Here is a 19,187-nt window from a genome sequence, read left to right on the forward strand (position 1 = left end):
GAGACTAGAACTACAGGTCATAGGTTTAGGGTGAAAGGTGAAATATTTAAGTTGGGAGGGGGACTTCAGAGTATGGTGTGAGTGTGGAATTAGGGGCCAGTCGAAGAGGTGGAGTTCAATTGTAATGTTTAAAAGAACTTGGTAAGTGCATAAATGAGAGGGTTTTTGAGGGATATGTTCCAGGAGCAGCTGGATGGGACCAGGCACAAGATCAGGTCAGCATGGACCAAACAGACTGAGGGGCCAGTTTCTGTGCTGTAGTGTTCTGCGACTCTATGACTCCATCTAGAGAATGCGGCCAGCAGAGAACTGGTGATTTCAGTTAAATGCGAATTCATTCCATCCAGGAGGTGAGAGCCCTAATAAAATCAAAGAAAACAGGGTAGGATGTTAACATCCCTAGTGCCAATGGGTCCTAGGCACTTGCCCAAGACTGCCTTGATGCTGGGGGTGGCACAGGGTTGACACGCAGGGGTTTTCAAGTGGGCACCCTCCTTCCTCAATGTTCCATTGATTAGCCCGCTACATCTCCGGAGAGCACGACACTGACTTCTGATGACCCAGAGTCACCCCCCGTTGTGTCTTCCCACTCCCTTCAAGTCAAGTCAAGTTTAATGTCATTTCGACCATAAACTGCTGGTACAGTACACAGTAAAAAAGAAACAACATTCCTCTAGGACCATGGTGCTACATGAAACAACACAAAACTACACTAGACTATGTGAGACAGCACAAGGCTACACTAGACTACGTAAAACAACATAAAAACTACACTAAACTACAGACCTGCACAGGGCCACATAAAGTGCATAAAACAGTGCAGGGCAGTATAATAATTAATAAACAAGACAATAGGCACAGTAGAGGACAAATTACAATATAATAATAAATGATGTAGATGTCAGTCTAGACTCTGAGTTTTGAGGAGTCTGATAGCTTGGGGGAAGAAACTCTTGCCCAGTCTGGTTGTGAGAGCCCGAGTGCTTCGGTACCTTTTGCAAGATGACAGGAGGGAGAAGAGTTTGTGTGAGGGCTACGTGGGGTCCTTCACAATGCTGATAGCTTTGTGGGTGCAGCGTGTGGTGTAAATGTCTGTAATGGCGGGAAGAGAGACCCCGATGATCTTCTCAGCTGACCTCACCATCCGCTGCAGGGTCTTGCGATCCGAGACGGTGCAGTTCCTGAACCAGGCAGTGATGCAGCTGCTCTGTAGAATGTAGTGAGGATGGTGAGTGGGAAATGGTTTCTTGCTCTCTTGGAGCCCAAGAGAAGTCTTTTCGCTTGATCCAAAGCCAGAGACTGCTTCTTTCTGCTGCCTTTGATGTGGCTCTGATGGTTTGCCGTAGGGTCTAACCATGGATCCCAGCTCCTTCAGCAGTCGGATGGTGGATGTGGCTATAAATCCCCAACAATTCACTTCCACAGGACAAACTTTGGTTTTCCAGCCCCATCACTGAGCTTCAGCTGGTGGATCTGAATATCGTAGCCTCTTGTGCTTATATGCTTCAGCCCCTGAATCTTCCCACGGGACTGTGAGTTCCACAATGTAGACAATCTGTAATGAATTAGACCAGAGAACCAAGTCTGGCCTTGTGGTGAACTACATATACCTGTCTGGATACGCCCCCCCCCCCCCCCCCCCACTGACTGTTCCTGTGGCTCCTCCCACGGACCCCGGTATAAAGGCGATTGAGGCCTGAGCCCAGCCCTCAGTCTCCAGGATGTAGCATGGTGGTCAATTGCTGCTTGTTCTTTCTTCCAGCCAATAAAAGCCGATATCTCACCTCACGTCTTGGAGAGTTATTGATGGTGCATCAGGCCTAAGGTTGGTGGCAGCAATTTCCAGTGAGAAGTTGAGTTGTTTATTGACAGACACCAGCATTTTCCAGTCACGGGCCATGCTCATCTGTCCTGTTTCTGGTTTAGGATGGAGATTAGTTGGACTTCTCTCTCCCTTCTGGATGAATGCTGCTCGTGTCAGAGCGCTAGTCATTGTTGGGGCAAGGAGTTGGTTGTTGGTCTTGGTCGCCATTGCCGCTACCAGACTCTTCAAGACCTGATTGTGTATATCCACGTGTATCTGTCCTGTGTGAGGCAGGTTTTGCAGCTAGTAGGATATGCTTGAGGGTTGCCAGAATCAGGCACAGGGCACGTTGGGTCCTCACCAAACCACTGGTGGAGGTTTTTTTGTGAGGGAAGAACATCATATGTAGCTTGATGAGAGAGTGGTTTGTTTGCTTTCATCTCCCATCAGCTGATTTTCCTCCTCTCAGTGCTTTCCCACCTCTGCTTAGCCACGGAGACAGCCTTTGCACTTCTCTCCGATTCGTCACGTCACCACACTTCCTCGACAACCATCTCCCTTCACTCTGGAATTGTGGCCTTGTGCCAGGTGGGTCCACTTGCTGCCAGACCAAAGCTGCCCCTGCCCTGTTGGACTTGCCCCACAATGTCTCTATGCCTAAGGGCTGCGGTTGCTTGCTGCATCAGCTGGGGTCCATTTCTGCCCAGTTGATAAGGTCCGTGCTGCGTTATTGATGGTCTTGTCATGAGAGTCTTTGAGTGTCATCTGTAGACGCATCTTAGAACACTTGAATTCCTCTGGAAGGCCAATGAAAAGTAGTTCAAAGATTCCTTTACCATAGAGACTGATGTTACCGATCCACCTTGGGACACCAAGCCACTTCTTTACGAACAACGTGATGGTTTGCTTGAGCTTCTTCACGACGGTTAGTGGAACCTCATTGACTGTGAGTGGCCACATCACTGGGGCAGGAGTTCAAACTGTAAGCACCAGAGCTTCAGTTTTCCAGGTAGCATGGTCTTGTTGATGTTATTGAGGCCATTGGCGATGTGGCGATGAGTTGCTGTTCCTGCTCTGTCTCTGTGAGACTGGCATTGTACCACCAACCCAGGCGCTGACAAGCTGTTTAGACACTATTGGAATTGGGTCATCAGCGATGAAGAACTTCATGTCTTTCAGCATTCCCATGACTATGGAGATGCTTCGTGGCTTGCTGGGCTCGATTCTCATTCTGGCCCACTTGATGTTTTCCTGCAGCTTTCCGAGTAGTCGTGTGGTGCACGTTACAGTGGTGGTCAGTGTTGTTATATTGTCCATGTATGCCCTAATAGGGGGAAGATGAAGTCTAGCACTTGTTCTTTCACTGCCTACCACCCATCTTGAAGCCCTGATAGTGACCTCCATGGCCATTGTAAAAGCCAGGGGTGATATAGTGCAACCTGCCATTATGCCTACTTCCAGTATCTGGCACAATCTGCTGTCGTGAAGCACAACTTCACCAACGTTGTGATGGGCTCTGGTATCTGGAAGAAGTCCAGTACTTCCCAGAGGAGTGTATGGGGACTTGTCATATCCATAGATAAGCATCTCCATCCAATGTTTGTTATCATTTTGTTCACCCCATGTTTGATTGGAAAGGTTCAAGTCCCATACCAGAGACTGAAACTGTTTAAGCCAGTAGATTACTGAGAGGACACCATACTGTTGGAAGAGCTGTGCTTGAAATGTGACATTAGACCAAGGGCCTTTTATTCTGCTAGGAAGACATAAAATTAGTCATCGCACAATGCCGGTGAAGTCCCGGTGTGGCCTCCTGTATATTGTTGAGACCTGATGTAGATTTGGAGACTGCTTCGCTGAGCACATATGCTCCATCCGCCAGAAGGTGCACAATCTCCTGGTCGCTCCCCATTTTAATTCCACTTCCCATTCCTATTCCAACAGGTCAGTCTATGGCCTCCTCTGCTGCCATGATGAGGCCACACTCAGACTGGAGGACCAACACCTTATATTCTACAAAAATACAACTGCAGATGCTGTGGATCAAAGAATACGTACACAGTGCTGGAAGAACTCAGCAGGTCAGGCAGCATCCGTGAGAAAAGAATAGCCAACGTTTCAGGCCGAGACCCTTCATCATTCCTGATGAAGCATACAGCGTTGTGTACGTATACCTTATATTCCATCTGGGTAGCCTCCAACCTGTTAGCATGAACATTGACTTCTCAAACTTCCATTAATTGCCAACCCCCTTCACCACTCCCATTTCCATTTCCCTTATCTCCTTACCTGCCCATCACCTCCCTCTGGTGCTCCTCCCCCTTCCCTTTCTTCCATGGTCTTCTGTCCTCTCCTATCAGGTTTCCCCTTCTTCAGCCCTTTATCTCTTTACTTCACCCTTCCCCCTCTCCCAGTTTCACCTATCACCTACCACCTTGTACTTCTTCCTCCTCTCCCCCCCCCCACATTTTTACTCAGACTTCTCCCCTTCCTTCTCAGTCCTGATGAAGGGTCTCAGCTGAAAAGCTGACTGTACTCTTTTCCATGGAAGCTGCCTGGCCTGCTGAGTTCCTCCAGCACTTTGTGCGTGTTGCATAAATGTGACAGAATGGGTTGCCTCATTTTACTGTAATGGAATAACTAATATCGAAAGTGTAAGTGAACAGACATGGTGAGGGTAGCTTGTGACATTTTAATTTGAATAAACTTCAAAATGGGATTAATTAGGAAATTACTTTTGATTGTCATGTAAACGCAGGTGGGAAACAGTACAAGCAGACAGAAACAAGGCCAGATTTGAGATATAAATGATTTAATGGATGGGCATTTTTGTATGCTTTCTTCAGAAAGGAGGAACTGCACATGAAAACAGAAGTGTACAATCTGGTAAATCAGCCCTTTTCTGGGGGAGTTTGGTGTCTCCCTTGCTCAGTTCACCTCCTTCACAGGGCTTTGAATGAATTCACTGAGAACAGTGCGGGTGATTTAACCATATAACCATATAACCATATAACAATCACAGCACGGAAACAGGCCATTCCGGCCCTCCTAGTCCGTGCCGAACTCTTAATCTCACCTAGTCCCACCTACCCGCACTCAGCCCATAACCCTCCACTCCTTTCCTATCCATATACCTATCCAATTTTACCTTAAATGACACAACTGATCTGGCCTCTACTACTTCTACAGGAAGCTCATTCCACACAGCTATCACTCTCTGAGTAAAGAAATACCCCCTCGTGTTTCCCTTAAACTTTTGCCCCCTAACTCTCAAATCATGTCCTCTCGTTTGAATCTCCCCTACTCTCAATGGAAACAGCCTATTCACGTCAACTCTATCTATCCCTCTCAACATTTTAAATACCTCGATCAAATCCCCCCTCAACCTTCTACGCTCCAATGAATAGAGACCTAACTTGTTCAACCTTTCTCTGTAACTTAAGTGCTGAAACCCTGGTAACATCCTAGTAAATCGTCTCTGCACTCTCTCTAATTTATTGATATCTTTCCTATAATTCGGTGACCAGAACTGTACACAATATTCCAAATTTGGCCTTACCAATGCCTTGTACAATTTTAACATTACATCCCAACTTCTGTACTCAATGCTCTGATTTATAAAGGCCAGCGTTCCAAAAGCCTTCTTCACCACCCTATCTACATGAGACTCCACCTTCAGGGAACTATGCACTGTTATTCCTAGATCTCTCTGTTCCACTGCATTCCTCAATGCCCTACCATTTACCCTGTATGTTCTATTTGGATTATTCCTGCCAAAATGTAGAACCTCACACTTCTCAGCATTAAACTCCATCTGCCAACGTTCAGCCCATTCTTCTAACCGGCATAAATCTCCCTGCAAGCTTTGAAAACCCACCTCATTATCCACAACACCTCCTACCTTAGTATCATCAGCATACTTACTAATCCAATTTACCACCCCATCATCCAGATCATTTATGTATATTACAAACAACATTGGGCCCAAAACAGATCCCTGAGGCACCCCGCTAGTCACCGGCCTCCATCCCGATAAACAATTATCCACCACTACTCTCTGGCATCTCCCATCTAGCCACTGTTGAATCCATTTTATTACTCCAGCATTAATACCTAACGACTGAACCTTCTTAACTAACCTTCCATGTGGAACTTTGTCAAAGGCCTTGCTGAAGTCCATATAGACTACATCCACTGCCTTACCCTCGTCAACATTCCTCGTAACTACTTCAAAAAATTCAATAAGGTTTGTCAAACATGACCTTCCACGCACAAATTTAACTACAACTTTCCACAATTCCTTCAGTTCAAGAACTACTGTTTTAGTTTGGGAACTGTATAAACAGACTGCTGCTGGAGGATGATAAGGGAGAGAATTCTGGGCTCGTCATCAGTTACCAGGAAATTCGACTGTGATTAAGATGAAGACACAAGAGATTCTGCAGATGCTCAAAATCTGAAACAACACTCAAAACGCTGGAGGAACACAGCAAATCACGCAGCACCAGCAGAAGTAAGTGAACCATCAACATTTTGGACCAAAACCCTTCATCTGGACTCAGGCATTAAAGTGACTGAACACCTTTCCAAATTTCTGATGATCAGAAAGACCCCACAGGTCTTACAAACCTGCCTGAGTTGTTGAAGGGTTGAAATTATTTCTGTGCACCAGAAGGTATTTACAATCGGAGACTTAACTAATTTCAGTTGCCAGCTTTTGGATGGTGCCCTTCCATGCCTTGTTTAGTTAAGTGCCCATCTAAATGCCAATTAAATGTTGTGATTGTGTCTGATTCCACCATCTCCTCTGCAAGTAAGTTCTAGATATCAACTATATACTGTGTAAAAAAAAGACTTGCCTCTCAAATCCCCTTTAAAATCCTTTAAACCTATTGCCCTCTGCCTTTCGATCATTTTGGATGAAGACTTACCATTGAGGACATCTTCAAAAGGTGGTGCCTCACGGTCTGGCACATGCCCCATTTTCAATACCACCATTGGCAAGGTGACACAGGAACCTGACACATTGTTGTTAGGGCAGCTTCTTCCCTCTGCCATCAGATTGCTGAATGTTCCCTGATCCTATGTACGCTACTTTGCTAGCTCTCACTATTTATTTATTGATCTATTTGTTTATTTCACACTAGTGAAATTTAAGAGACTACTAGACAGGTATATGGAGGAATTTAAGGTGGAGGGTTATATGGGGGGGGGGCAGGGTTTAAGGGCCGGCACAACATTGTGGGCTGAATGGCCTGTACTGTGCTGTGTTGTTCTTTGTTCTTTTATTGTAAATTTTAGTTATTTTAAGTTTTGCACTGTTCTGCTTCCACAAACCAATAAACTTCCTGACACATATTAGTGGTAATAAATTTGTTTCTGATTCTGACTCATACCCCCACATGAAAAAATGATTTGCACTATGTATACGATCAATGCCTTTCATAATCAAGTCATCTCTTCACTTCCATTCCTTCCATCGCTGAAAGTCAGTTGGCATGAGTCCCGTGCAGAAATGACCCAAAGTAAGTCGCCCAAGCTGCTCTAATAACCAGCAAATGAATTAAGAGATGACGGAAATAATTTTTGCGATAACTGATTTCTTCAACAAGATGCAGATAAGTATTATAGTTTAGCTTTGTTTCCTTGTTTTTCCACTTGCTTTGTGAAAATGGGACATTGCAAAAGTCATACTTCCCTTTTATAGCAGTGGTGATGTCATCAGCGTCAGCTTTCTGACAGATATTTCCTTTTTCTATCAGTGACTGCCTCAGCGAAATAGAAGGTAGGTGAAAACTAACCATTACACTAACTACTATCTAACTTGTCGCAGGAAAATGTCTTTTACCTGTTTGCTGAAGAGATCAATGCTTTTTATTGTGGTTATTGAAGTTAAATGCGACACAGTTGAATATTTTGCCCACTGAATTAAACGTAAGAAGTTGCACAGAGAGCCATCGTGGGGAAGGTGTGAACCTGAAAAAAAATACAAACAGAGGAAGTGCATGAAGGAGAGACGTCGAATATAATGTTGGGCGAAGCAGCTGAAAGAATAGAATGATCGTGTCCGTTTGGGAATTATGCAGCAAACTGCATCGTTTAATAATTTTGCCATCAGCTAATCAACTAGTTGTGGGTCTGATGAAAGGTCTTTGTCCATCTACACTAATTCCAGTTGCCCACCTTAGGATGGTGTCTGTCCAAGCCTTGCTTCATTGAATGCCCATCTAAATGTCTTTTAAATGTTGTGATTATGTCTGATTCCGCCACCTCCTCTGGCACTGAGTTCTAGATGTCAACCATACTCTGTGCAAAACAAAACTGAAACTCTCAAATCCCCTTTAAAATTGCTTAAACCTATTGCCCTCTGCCTTTTGATCATTTTTAATGAAAACTTTGATTGAAACTGTCCCTACCAATTCAATCCTGATACTTATATAAAGCCTTGATGCTTTCTTCACTTTTAATTCAAGCAAGTGTGAGGTGTTACACTTTGGGTGGTTTAGTGTAAGAGGAAAGACCGTTAACAGCATCAATATCTGCTCTATCCATTGCAACAGCATGGTAGTATACCAGTTAGTGTAACACTATTACAGCACCAGTGACCTGTCTGTAAAGAGTTTGTACACTCCCCCCGTGACTGAATGAATTTTGTCTGGCTGCTGCAGTTTTCTCCCTCAAAGAGATACACGTTGTGGGGTTAATTGGTCACAGGGGTGTGACTGATTGTTACATGCTTGCTGGGTCAGAAGAGCCTGGTATCTTGTTGTATCTCTAAATAAACAATAAATAATACCGAAGGATTTGGGGGGTCCGCATCTATAGCTTACTGAAAGTGGCGGCACAAGTAGAAAGAACAGTTAAGAAAATATACGGCATGCTGGCTTTCATTGGTTGTATTACTGAGTATCAAAGAGTCAGTAAGTTCCATTGTAGCTATATAAAACTTTGGTTAGGTCATACTTAGAAAGCTATGTGTGATTTTTGTCACCCCATGCCAAGAAGGATGTGAAAGCTTTACAAAGGGTTCACAAAAGGTCTTTTATGATGCTGCCTGGATGAAAGATTGGACAATGTTGGGTTGCTTTCTCTACAGCACTGGAGGCTGAGGGGAGATCTCATAGAGGTTTATAGAATTATGAGTAGAAAGGTCAATGTTTATAAAATTATGAGTCGGAGTTTGAGCATTAAAGGTGTGGTGGGGGGAGTTTTTTTACACAAGGGTGGTGGGTGCCTGGAACGGTCTGCTGGGAAATGTGGTGGAGGCAGATAAGGTAGTGGAGTTTAACAGGCTGTTAAATAAGGCACGAGTATGCAGGGAATGGAGGGGTACAGATCAGCTACAGTTTGTCATGATTTTTTTTGTAGCAGCAGTACAGTACAGGACATAAAAATTACTGTAGGTTACTTAAATAAATAAATAGTGTGAAAGACAACCTTGAGGTGGTGTTCATGGGTTCGGTAATTTGATGGTGGAGGTGAGGAAGCTGTTCCTAAATCATCAAGTGTGAGGCTCTTGTACCTCCTCCCTGATTTATTATGAGAAGAGGGCATGTCCTGTATGGTGAGGCTCTTTAATGATGGGTGCTGCCTTTTTGAAGTGCTGTCTCTTAATGATGTACTCAATGGTGGGAGGTTTGTGCAGCTGGCTGAGTGTACAACTGTCTGCAGTCCCTCTCGATCCTGTGCTCTGGAGCCTCCACAACCAGTCAGCATGCTCTCAGAAGTTCAAGGACTCGAATGAAATTTGTATGGCTTAGCTAACGTACCCAATCTCCTCAAACTCCTAAAGAAGCATAGCCACTAGCATGCCTTCTTCATAACTAGGTCAATGTGTTGGGCCCGGGACAGATCCCGGGGATTTGAAGCTGCTCCCCGTTCCACCACTCACCCTTCAGTGAGAAGTGGTGTGCGTTCTCGCAGCTTCCTGGCTTGCCCGAGTCTAAGCCCCATGAAAGTGACAAATAGTCTAATGCGTAAAAAGTCCGACCCCTGACAGGTTCACACCTAGCCTTCGGTGAATTGTAGGGAGAGAATAATTAGATCAGCAGGACAGGCTCCATTAAATTCAAAGAAACTGGGTTTGGATATTTAGAGCTATCATAGACGGACTTCTTGTAGGACACGGACCGATTGGGCCAAAGGGCCTGCTTACATACCATATCACTCCGTGACTCTGTTCTTAAATTCACCCTGACCTGTACCCTTGGATCCTGACTGTTCAGTTTCTGATTAGGGCAGGCAATCTGCACTGCTTCTACATTGGTTACAAGGGGATTCAGGGGCAGTCAATGAAGCTGACTTCAACAGGTTTGCCTCTGAAACACTCCATCATGTATAGCAATGCACAGTCAGTATTGTACAATGGTGTGGCAATTAATTTGTCACAGACTCACACAGCCCAACTGCAGCATGTCCACCAAGCTTCCCATCCAAACTAGTCCCATTTGTCTGCTTTTGTTCCATGACCTCCTAAACCTTTTCTGTCCATGTGCCTATCCAAATGCCTTTTAAGTATTGTTAGTCTGCCTGCCCCATCCACTTCCTCTGGCAATTCACACCTGGTGCATACCATCCTCTGTGCAACAGCATTGCTCCTTGGGCTCTCCTTCCCCTCTCATCTTAAGCTTACACCATTCAGTTCTTGATTCCCCAGCTCTGGAAAACAACTGAATGCATTCACCCTGTCTATGCCCTGCATGATTTTATTTACCTTTATACAGCTCTCGACTCCTACATTCTTCTCTTAGCATGTGCAACTTCTCCCTATGGCTCCATCACTGGAGTCTTTAAAAAGCTTATAATTCTTTTCTCCACTCTTTACAGTTTAATAACATTTTTCCTTTAGTGGGGTGCCCAAAACTGAACACAATGTGGTCACACCAGTACAAGCTTCCAATGACCTCCTCAGTGCCTGAACTAATGAAAACCAGTGTGTCAAAAGCCTTCTGCACCACTTTGTCTATTTTTCATAACCTTCTTTACTGTCCACTGTATCAACTGTTTTATTATCATTCACAAACTTACTAACCGTTTCTTGTACATTCTTATCCAAATCATTGATATAGGTCATAAACAAAAGGCACAGCATTAACCCCTGAGGCACAGCACTAGTCACAATCCACCAATCTGAAGCACAACCTTGCACCATCACCAGTCCCGACGAAGGGTCTCGGCCCGAAACGTTGACTGCTCGTTTCCACGGATGCTGCCCGACCTGCTGAGTCCCTCCAGCGTGTTTGTACGTGTTGATTTGACCACAGCGTCTGCAGTGTACTTCGTGGTTGCACCATCTCCCTCTGCTTTCTATCATGAAGTCTGTTGTATATCCAGTTAGCGAGCTCCTCCTGGATTCTGTGTGATTTAACTTTCCCTAGCAACCTGCCATGTGGGATCTTACCAAAGCCATTACTGAAATCCATATAAACCACATCTACCACCTTGCCCTCAACAATATTCTTAGTCAGCTCAACGAAAAGCTCAATCATAATCTTCAATGCACAATGCTATACTGACTACACCAAAGTCAACTCTTCTCCTTCTAGATGCATGTATATCTTATCCCTCAGAATCCTCTCCAGTAACTTGCCTATCATAGATGTTAGGTTGACTAGTCTATAGTTCCCTGCTTTTTTTTTTCTTTGCAGCCCTTCTTAAATACATGCACAACATTCAAGATCTGCCACTCTACCTGCACCTTATCCTCAGCTAAAGATGATCAATTATCTCAAACATGGCTCCTGCAGTTTCTTCTCCATCCTCAGGAACCCTCTCAAGAAATCAGGCCTTGATGGTAGACGGTAGGGTACTGAGAACCTGTGACACTCAACTGGCAGTAGTTTTCAAGGCCATGTTCACGTTCCCTCGCTGCTGTGGCCCAAGGTTGCAACCTGCTCCAAAAGGGCGACAGTCATACCCAAGAAGAGCAGAGTGAGCTGTCTCGACATCTATCATACAGATAATAATGAGAAGTTGTACAGGAGTGAGATAGATCAGCTGGCTGAGCGGTGTCACAGCAACAACCAGTAAGACCAGAGAATTGATGGCGGACTTCAGGAAGGGAAGTTGAGGAAACACACACCAGTCCTCATGAAGGGTTCAGAAGTGGAGAGGGTGAGCAGTTTCAAGTTCATCTCTATAGGTCTATCCTGGCCTCAACATATTGATGTAATTACAAAGAAAGCACAACGGTGCTTGTATTTCATTAGGAGTTTAAGGAGCCTTGGCATGTTACCAAAGACACTCACGAATTTCTGCAGATGTACCATGGAGAGCATTCTAACAGGTTGCATCACCATTTGGTATGGAAGGGCTACTGCACAGGATTGGGAAAAAAAAAACTACAGAAAGTTGTAAACTCAGCTAGTTCCATCAGGGGTACTAACCACAGCATTGAGGACTCCTTCAAACCTCAATGTCTCAAGAAGGCAGCCTCCCTCTTCACCCTGGACATGCCCTCCTGTCATTGCTATCTTCAAGGAGGAGGTACAGGAGCCTGAAGACACACACCTAAAGTTTCAGGAACAGCTTCTTCCCCTTTGCCATTAGATTTCTGAATGGACAATGAGCCCATGAAAGCTACCTCACTATTTTTCCCTCTCCTTTTATACTACTTAATATATATGTATATTTTTATTGTCATTTATAGTTTATTATTATTACATATTCCAATATACTGTTGCTGCAAAATAATGAATTTCACAACGTATGTCAGTAATATTAAACCTGATTCTGGTCCCTTTTTGCTCTTTTGATTTCCTTCTTGAGTACATCCCTACATCCCCTATATTCCTCCAGAGACTCACTTCATTCCACTTGCCTGTAATTGACCCCTGCACCTTCGATTTTCTGTCCAGTGTATCAAACTTCCTTGTCGTCAGGGGTTCCCTATTCCTATCAGCCTTGCCCTTAGCTCTAACAGGAACCCACAGATCTTCAGCTCTCACTATCTCAGCTTTAAAAGCCTCCCTCCTGCTTGTGGTCCCTTTTCCTTTAAATAATGGGACACTACAGTAGCGTAGTGGTTGGCGCAATGCTATTACAGCTCAGGGCATCAGGGTTCAGTGTTCAATCTCAGTGTCCTCTGTGAGAAGTATATACATCCTTCCCATGAGCACTTGGGTTTCTTCTGGGTGCTACGGCGTCCTCCCATGGTCCGAAGGTGTACCAGTTAGTATGTTAATTGGTCATAGTAAATTGTCTGTGATTAGGCTTGGGTTAAATAGGTAGTTTGCTGGGTGGTGCAGCTCATTGGGCTAGAAGGGCCTGTTCCACACTGTAACTCTAAATAAAAAAACCTCCTCCAATCAACCTTTGGAAACTCCTAACAGCACACACAAAATGCTGGTGGAACACAGCAGGCCAGGCAGCATCTATAGGGAGAAGCAACCCAGGGCATATTGAAAATCCAGACTCCAGCACCATCAACGCGGGTTCCAACGGACATGGACAGCTTCAAAGCGATTGCGCAACCACCGACTGCGAATCCAGCCCTGAACTCCAGGCCGGGTCTTCACATGCTGTGATTGTGACTCCCGTCTCCCCTTCCCCCACCACCACTCTGCAATCCCCTCTCCCTCAGATCCCATCGTCAGCTCCTGGGCCCTCAGAGGCTCCATCTTCCTCTCATCCCAACCCTTCCCTCTCCACTGACACTACCAGCCTCCCTCCCCCCTCTGATCCCATCTCTCATCCGTGCTGGGTCTTTACCATTCCCTCCGACCTTCAACTCTCTGAGGCAGAGCGCTCTGTCCTCAGTAAGGGCCTCAGCTTTGTCCCCCTTCACCCACACCTCAGTGAGTTCCGCATACGCCATGATGCTGAACTCTTCTTCCACCAGCTCCGTCTCCGAGCTTACTTCTTTGACAAGGACTCTCCTACCCCCACCGATGACCCCTTCTCCCGTCTTCAACCCTCCTCCTCTTCATGGACACCCTGCTCTGGTCTTCTCTCCCTATAGATGCTGCCTGGCCTGCTGTGTTCCACCAGCATTTTGTGTGTGTTGTTTGAATTTCCAGCATTTGCAGATTTCCTCGTGTTTGGAAACTCCTGTCTCATACCATCAAAATTCACCTTGTCCTCAAATAGAACTTAAACTCATGGACCTGTCTGTCTGTTTCTATTATTATTTTAAGATTAATAGAATGATGGTCACTGGTCCCAAGGACCCCACTGACAACTCAGTCATCTGCTCCACCCTATTACTCACAGACAGGTCAAACTTTGTCCATCCCTGGTAAGGCCTTCTATACATAAGCCCTGAGAAAACATTTCTGAATGTATTTAAAATATTCCACCCCTACAAAGCCCTTAACAGTATGGCTGTCCTAGTCCATGTTAGGAAAGTTTAAATCCCTTTCTGTGACGACCCTATTACTCTTGCATCTTTCTGTAATCCTCCTGCATATCTGTTGGTCTCATTCCCATTGACTCTTTGGGGTCCTGCAAAGTACAATCCCAACAAGGTGATTGCCCCTTCTTATTTTTCAACGCCACCCATAAAGCCTCACTGAATGATCTCTCAGTAGTTTTATCTCAGGCTATTGCCATGATGTTTTCTTTAATTAGAAATGCAAGTTCACCCTTTCCTCCACCTCTATCCCACATCCCACAGAGCTGCTAGCCCTGTCCCTCCCTCACCCTTGTTTCTGTAATCCCGGTCTCATGGAGCCACCCATCCCTGAGTTCATCCCCCTTAACTGTCAAACTCCTGCATTAATCCAGTAGATTTCCCTCGCTCCCTGCCTGCCTCATCTTCTCAACTTGCTCTCACTGACGTCTGTGTCACTGCCTCTCATTTGCCTCCCTGCTGCCGAAGATCTCACCTCTCAACCAAGGGTCCCGCAACAGTTCTATCTGTTTGTGTTGATCTGTTTGCTATATTGTGTGCTTCACCTTTCAGTTTTCCTCCCAGGTTCACGGGCCGATGATGGACGTCTCATCCTTCACCCCTACCTACCAGGCAGTGAACAGCTCTAATTCCACGGGGAGCCCTGACTGTAAGCCGGAGGATCTGGGCACTTTCATCCCGATTTTCCTAAGCTTGATCTTTTCAGCCGGTTTCATTTTGAACATTGTCAGCCTCTGGATCTTCTGGTTTTGTATTAAGAAATGGAGTGCTGGAATGATTCTGCAGTTCAACTTGGCATTAGCTGATGCTGCTATAACACCGGCCGCCCCATTTATAATCGCAAACTTCTCACTGTTGCACTGGCCCTTTGGAGATTTCCTTTGTCAGCTGAAGGTCTTCTTACTGAGCACCAACATGTACGGGAGCATTTACTTCCTGGTCCTCATCAGCATTCACCGCTATGTCGTTGTTGTGCACTGCACCAAGAAAACCATCTTTAAGGAAGCCAGATTCATGAAGCTGACATGCGCAGGTGTGTGGATCATTCTCTTCGTCCAAGGATTTCCATTCTTCTTTGTGCTGAGGACCACCCAGGTCGACAATTCCACGCAGTGCCTGAGCTTTCACCAGGACGAGCTGTTGACACTGTACTTTGTATGGAACACAACTATTCTGTTCACTGGCTATATCATCCCATTTGTTGCCTCGGTCACTTTCTACACTTTGCTCGCCAGCTTCATTATAAAACTGAATCCCAACCAGCTTAAGAGCCAGAATATGAAGACAAAGTCCATACAAATGATAGTGATGTCCCTGGCAATTTTTATAATCTGCTTCCTACCCGTGCATGTGTCTCGAACAGTTGGTATTACACTTAAGTTCTTTCATCCTGAGCAGTGCCATGCTCTGAGTGTGGTGGAACTGGCTTATTACAGGTGTTTAGCACTGTCAAGCACCAACTGCTGCCTGGACCCCTTTTTGTACTTCTTTTCATCCAAGAAATTTAAGAGGTCAATAAGCAATGCTATGTGTTTTATGAGGTGTTGGAACAAGCAGTGAGCTTGCTTCCAGCTCCCAGTCACTGCTTTTGAAGCCGTCGCTGACCTGAAGCATTAATTCTGTGTTTCCCTGTAGAATGCTGCAAGTAAAGCATCTCCTGCTTTCCGTTCTGATCTTCGATTCTGCAGAGCTTCATTTTATCATTTATACTGCAATTTGCATTTAAGGTTCAGTCAACGTTATACACTTTTTGTGATTTTAAGTAAACAGTAAATATTATTTAGACATTCAAATGTCTAGTGAGGACCCTGTCTACTCTATTTTTAGCGAAACAATTGACAATGACTCACTGAAACTCATGGAGTTGTTATTGCATGGGAGGGGGCCAATTGGTTAATGGAGGCTCTGTGGACTCTTTAAGATCCCCTTCTCCAGCTGATGGTCTATGCATGAACTCTCTTTGTTTTGCTCTTGTAAAATGTCTTGGAGAATGTAAGTACATTCACAGCACTGTATAAATTCAGATGTTTATTATAATTGTTTGATTTGAAGTTGTAAATGAAGCTTATCAATGTGGTAAATAACACACGTTATTTTAATCAAGTATTGATTATTATCATTGGGATCTCTTCTGGGGCAGGTGGGACCTGTACAAGAGAGACGGGTTACACCTGAACTACAGGGGGACCAATATCCTTGCAAGGAGGTTTGTTAGTGCTATTGGGGGGGGGGGTGTTAAACTAGATTTGCAGGGGGATGGGAACCAGTGTGCCAGAGTAGACAGTGGAGCGGAGGTGAAAATAAATGATGTTAAATGTTCATGCAGGAGATTCCAGATGGAGTCTACTGCCTAATGGAGTGACACACATTTTGTGTGGCTGCAATTAGTTCTTCCTTTTCCCCAGTTTAAACTTTGAATTTTTAACTTTTCTTTTTTGGATCTTAGAGGGGAATAGTTGTTATTATGTCACAATCTTTAAGAAGTGGAAAGCAGCTTCCTGAATCCAGCAATGGAACGGGGAAAAAAAATCAGAGGATATGCCTGTTTGGGCTGAGCGTTTCGAACATTCACTGATGGTTCTCGACAAGAAAGTAGACAACAACATGGTGAAACTTGATGCTACCTCTTCTGAGATGAAGTCGTTACGAGAGTTTTCAATTTGTGCAGGAAAATATTATTTACCTGAATTCTGAACTTAAAGAGATGAAGCGTCGGATAGCAGATATTTCAGCCCGCTTGGAAAAGTCTCAACATAAGATTATCAATTTGAAAGCAAGATCTCATTGGAATAATATTCGAATTGTTGGACTGAAGGAAGGATCTGAGAGTGGGGATTTATTGGACTATTTTACTAACTTGTTTCAATCTCTGTTTCCGAATATTTTACCTCAACCTCCCGATATCGAAAGAGCGCATAGAATTTTCACTTTGAAATCTTGGGATCTGAATAAGCTAGGTCAACTTTGGTCTGCTTTCTTCATTTCAAAGTTAAAGACCGAATCATAACATATGCAAGGAAACACAGAGTTTTTAAATTTATGGGTTCCAAGATTCATTTTTATGAAGATTATCCACGGGAAGTTATGGACCTGCGGTCCAAATTCATCCCAACCATGAAGATAGCCTATGATAAGGGATTATTCCCATTACTTCACTATCCAGCCCGATTAAAATTATTTCCCAAAGATTCGACTCCACATGTTTTTCTGGACCCCAAAGAGGCATTGGATTATGTTAATTCTTTTTCAGTTGTAGCTGAGGTTTGAATGGTTTTGGGTCTGCTGAATAATTGTTATTTCGGAAAGAAGATAAGATTTGAAGATTTCTGATTTGCTTAAGATGTCCTTTGATCGATCGACCATTTAAAGAAGGTGTGAGCTTTTTGATGTGAATGATGAATGACTTTTCCGAAATCTGTTTGGTCTACTGAGCGAATTAATACAACGGACAGATTGTTTGATTATTTGTTTCTATCCTTTTTTTCATTAATTAAGCGATAGTTTTCATAGTTCATAAGGACTTTTTCTTATATATACATAGTTTGGGAGTGCTTAGTAGATAGATACTTAGTTTTTTTTAATCTGATGATAATCTCCTATTCAGCTAAGCTTAAGAAACAGACAAAAACAGAGTTAGATAAGATTTCCAAACAAATTAAAGACTTGGATAATATTTATGCAATCTCTCCTAACATTGATTTATTCAAACAAAGAGTTGAACTCCAATCACAATATAATTTATTATTAACATTCTATTGATGGAAATTTGCTTAAATTGAAAAGTCAATTTTATGTGTTTGGAGATAAAAATAATAAGCTATTAGCATCTCAATTAAAAGCAACTAGAGCTAAAAGACATTTTAAAAATTCGTAAGGGAGATGGTAGTTTAGCATGTAATTATGAAGACATTAATGAAAATTTTCAGGACTTTTACATTGAACTTTATAAATCTCAGTTTCCAATTGATTCTTCTAAAATGAATGCATTTTTACAAAAGATCGATTTTCCTCAAATTTTGTTGAAGATCAACAAACTCTTGATGCTCCTATTACTGAAAATGAAATTCAGAAAGCTATTTTTAATGCAATCTGGTAAAGCTCCTGGACTGGATGGTTATTCTGTAGGATTTTATAAAAAATTTGAAAAATTGCTCTCTCCATATATGTTGGAAATGCTTAAAGATTCTTTTTTGATAGGAGAGTTACCTCCCACATTTTATGAAGCTTCTAGTTCTTTAATTCTTAAGGATAAAGACCCTAATGACTGTGCTTCATATAGACCTAGTTCATTATTAAATGTGGATGTTAAAATTCTTTCAAAAATAATGGCTATTCGGCTGGAGAATACTCTAGCTGAAATTATCTCTCAAAAGCAAACAGGTTTAGTAAAGGGCTGTTATTCCTTCTCTAATGTTCAGAGACTGTTAAATGTTATATATTCATCCTTTTCTAAGACTCCCCAATCCCCTGAAAAGGGATTTGACAGAGTTGAATGGAAATACTTACTTAATGTTTTAGAGAAATTCAGTTTTGGTATTAATTTTAATAAGTGGATCAGGATGATATATAAAAGCCCTATTTCTACTGTTATTACTAATAATTGCAGGTCTCCTTTTTTCGGCTTTCACGGGGTACGAGACAAGGATGTCCGTTAAGTCCCTTGTTATTTAATTTGGTGCTGGAACCCTTGGCTATTGCACTTCATGAAGCTAAAGATATTCATGGAATTTTCATAAATGGGACTATTCATAAGATCTCCCTTTATGCTGATGATCTCTTAGTTTATATTTTGAATCCTGAAGAATCCATTCCTAGTTTATTGAAAGTATTAAACGATTTTGGAAAGTTTTCGGGATATAAACTAAACCTTCATAAAAGTGAATTATTTCCCCTAGGTGATTCTGCTTTTAGAATTATGGACTCTTTTAAATATTTAGGTATGATTATTACTAAAAATCATAAAGACCTTTAGAAAGCTAATTTTGTTCCTTTAGTGGATTTTATGAAGCAATTATTTTGTAGATGGAATCCACT

At 43.2% G+C, this 19,187-nt stretch overlaps 1 protein-coding gene across 1 annotated transcript; it reads left to right on the forward strand.

The window, feature by feature from the left end:
* Window positions 1-7,563: 7,563 nt before the first annotated feature.
* Window positions 7,564-15,752, forward strand: LOC140730056 (P2Y purinoceptor 4-like). The gene is made up of 2 exons (XM_073050199.1): window positions 7,564-7,589; window positions 14,718-15,752. The coding sequence occupies exon 2, from the start codon at window positions 14,730-14,732 to the stop codon at window positions 15,711-15,713; it is 984 nt and encodes a 327-aa protein (XP_072906300.1). The 5' UTR covers window positions 7,564-7,589; window positions 14,718-14,729; the 3' UTR covers window positions 15,714-15,752.
* Window positions 15,753-19,187: the final 3,435 nt, after the last annotated feature.

The sequence above is a fragment of the Hemitrygon akajei genome, chromosome 7 (assembly GCF_048418815.1).
Source record: "Hemitrygon akajei chromosome 7, sHemAka1.3, whole genome shotgun sequence".
In the NCBI taxonomy this organism is placed as follows: Eukaryota; Metazoa; Chordata; class Chondrichthyes; order Myliobatiformes; family Dasyatidae; genus Hemitrygon; species Hemitrygon akajei.

Bases quoted from the DNA above. Each gene is read 5' to 3' on its own strand.
- LOC140730056 (XM_073050199.1), top strand. From the start codon at position 14,730: ATGATGGACGTCTCATCCTTCACCCCTACCTACCAGGCAGTGAACAGC.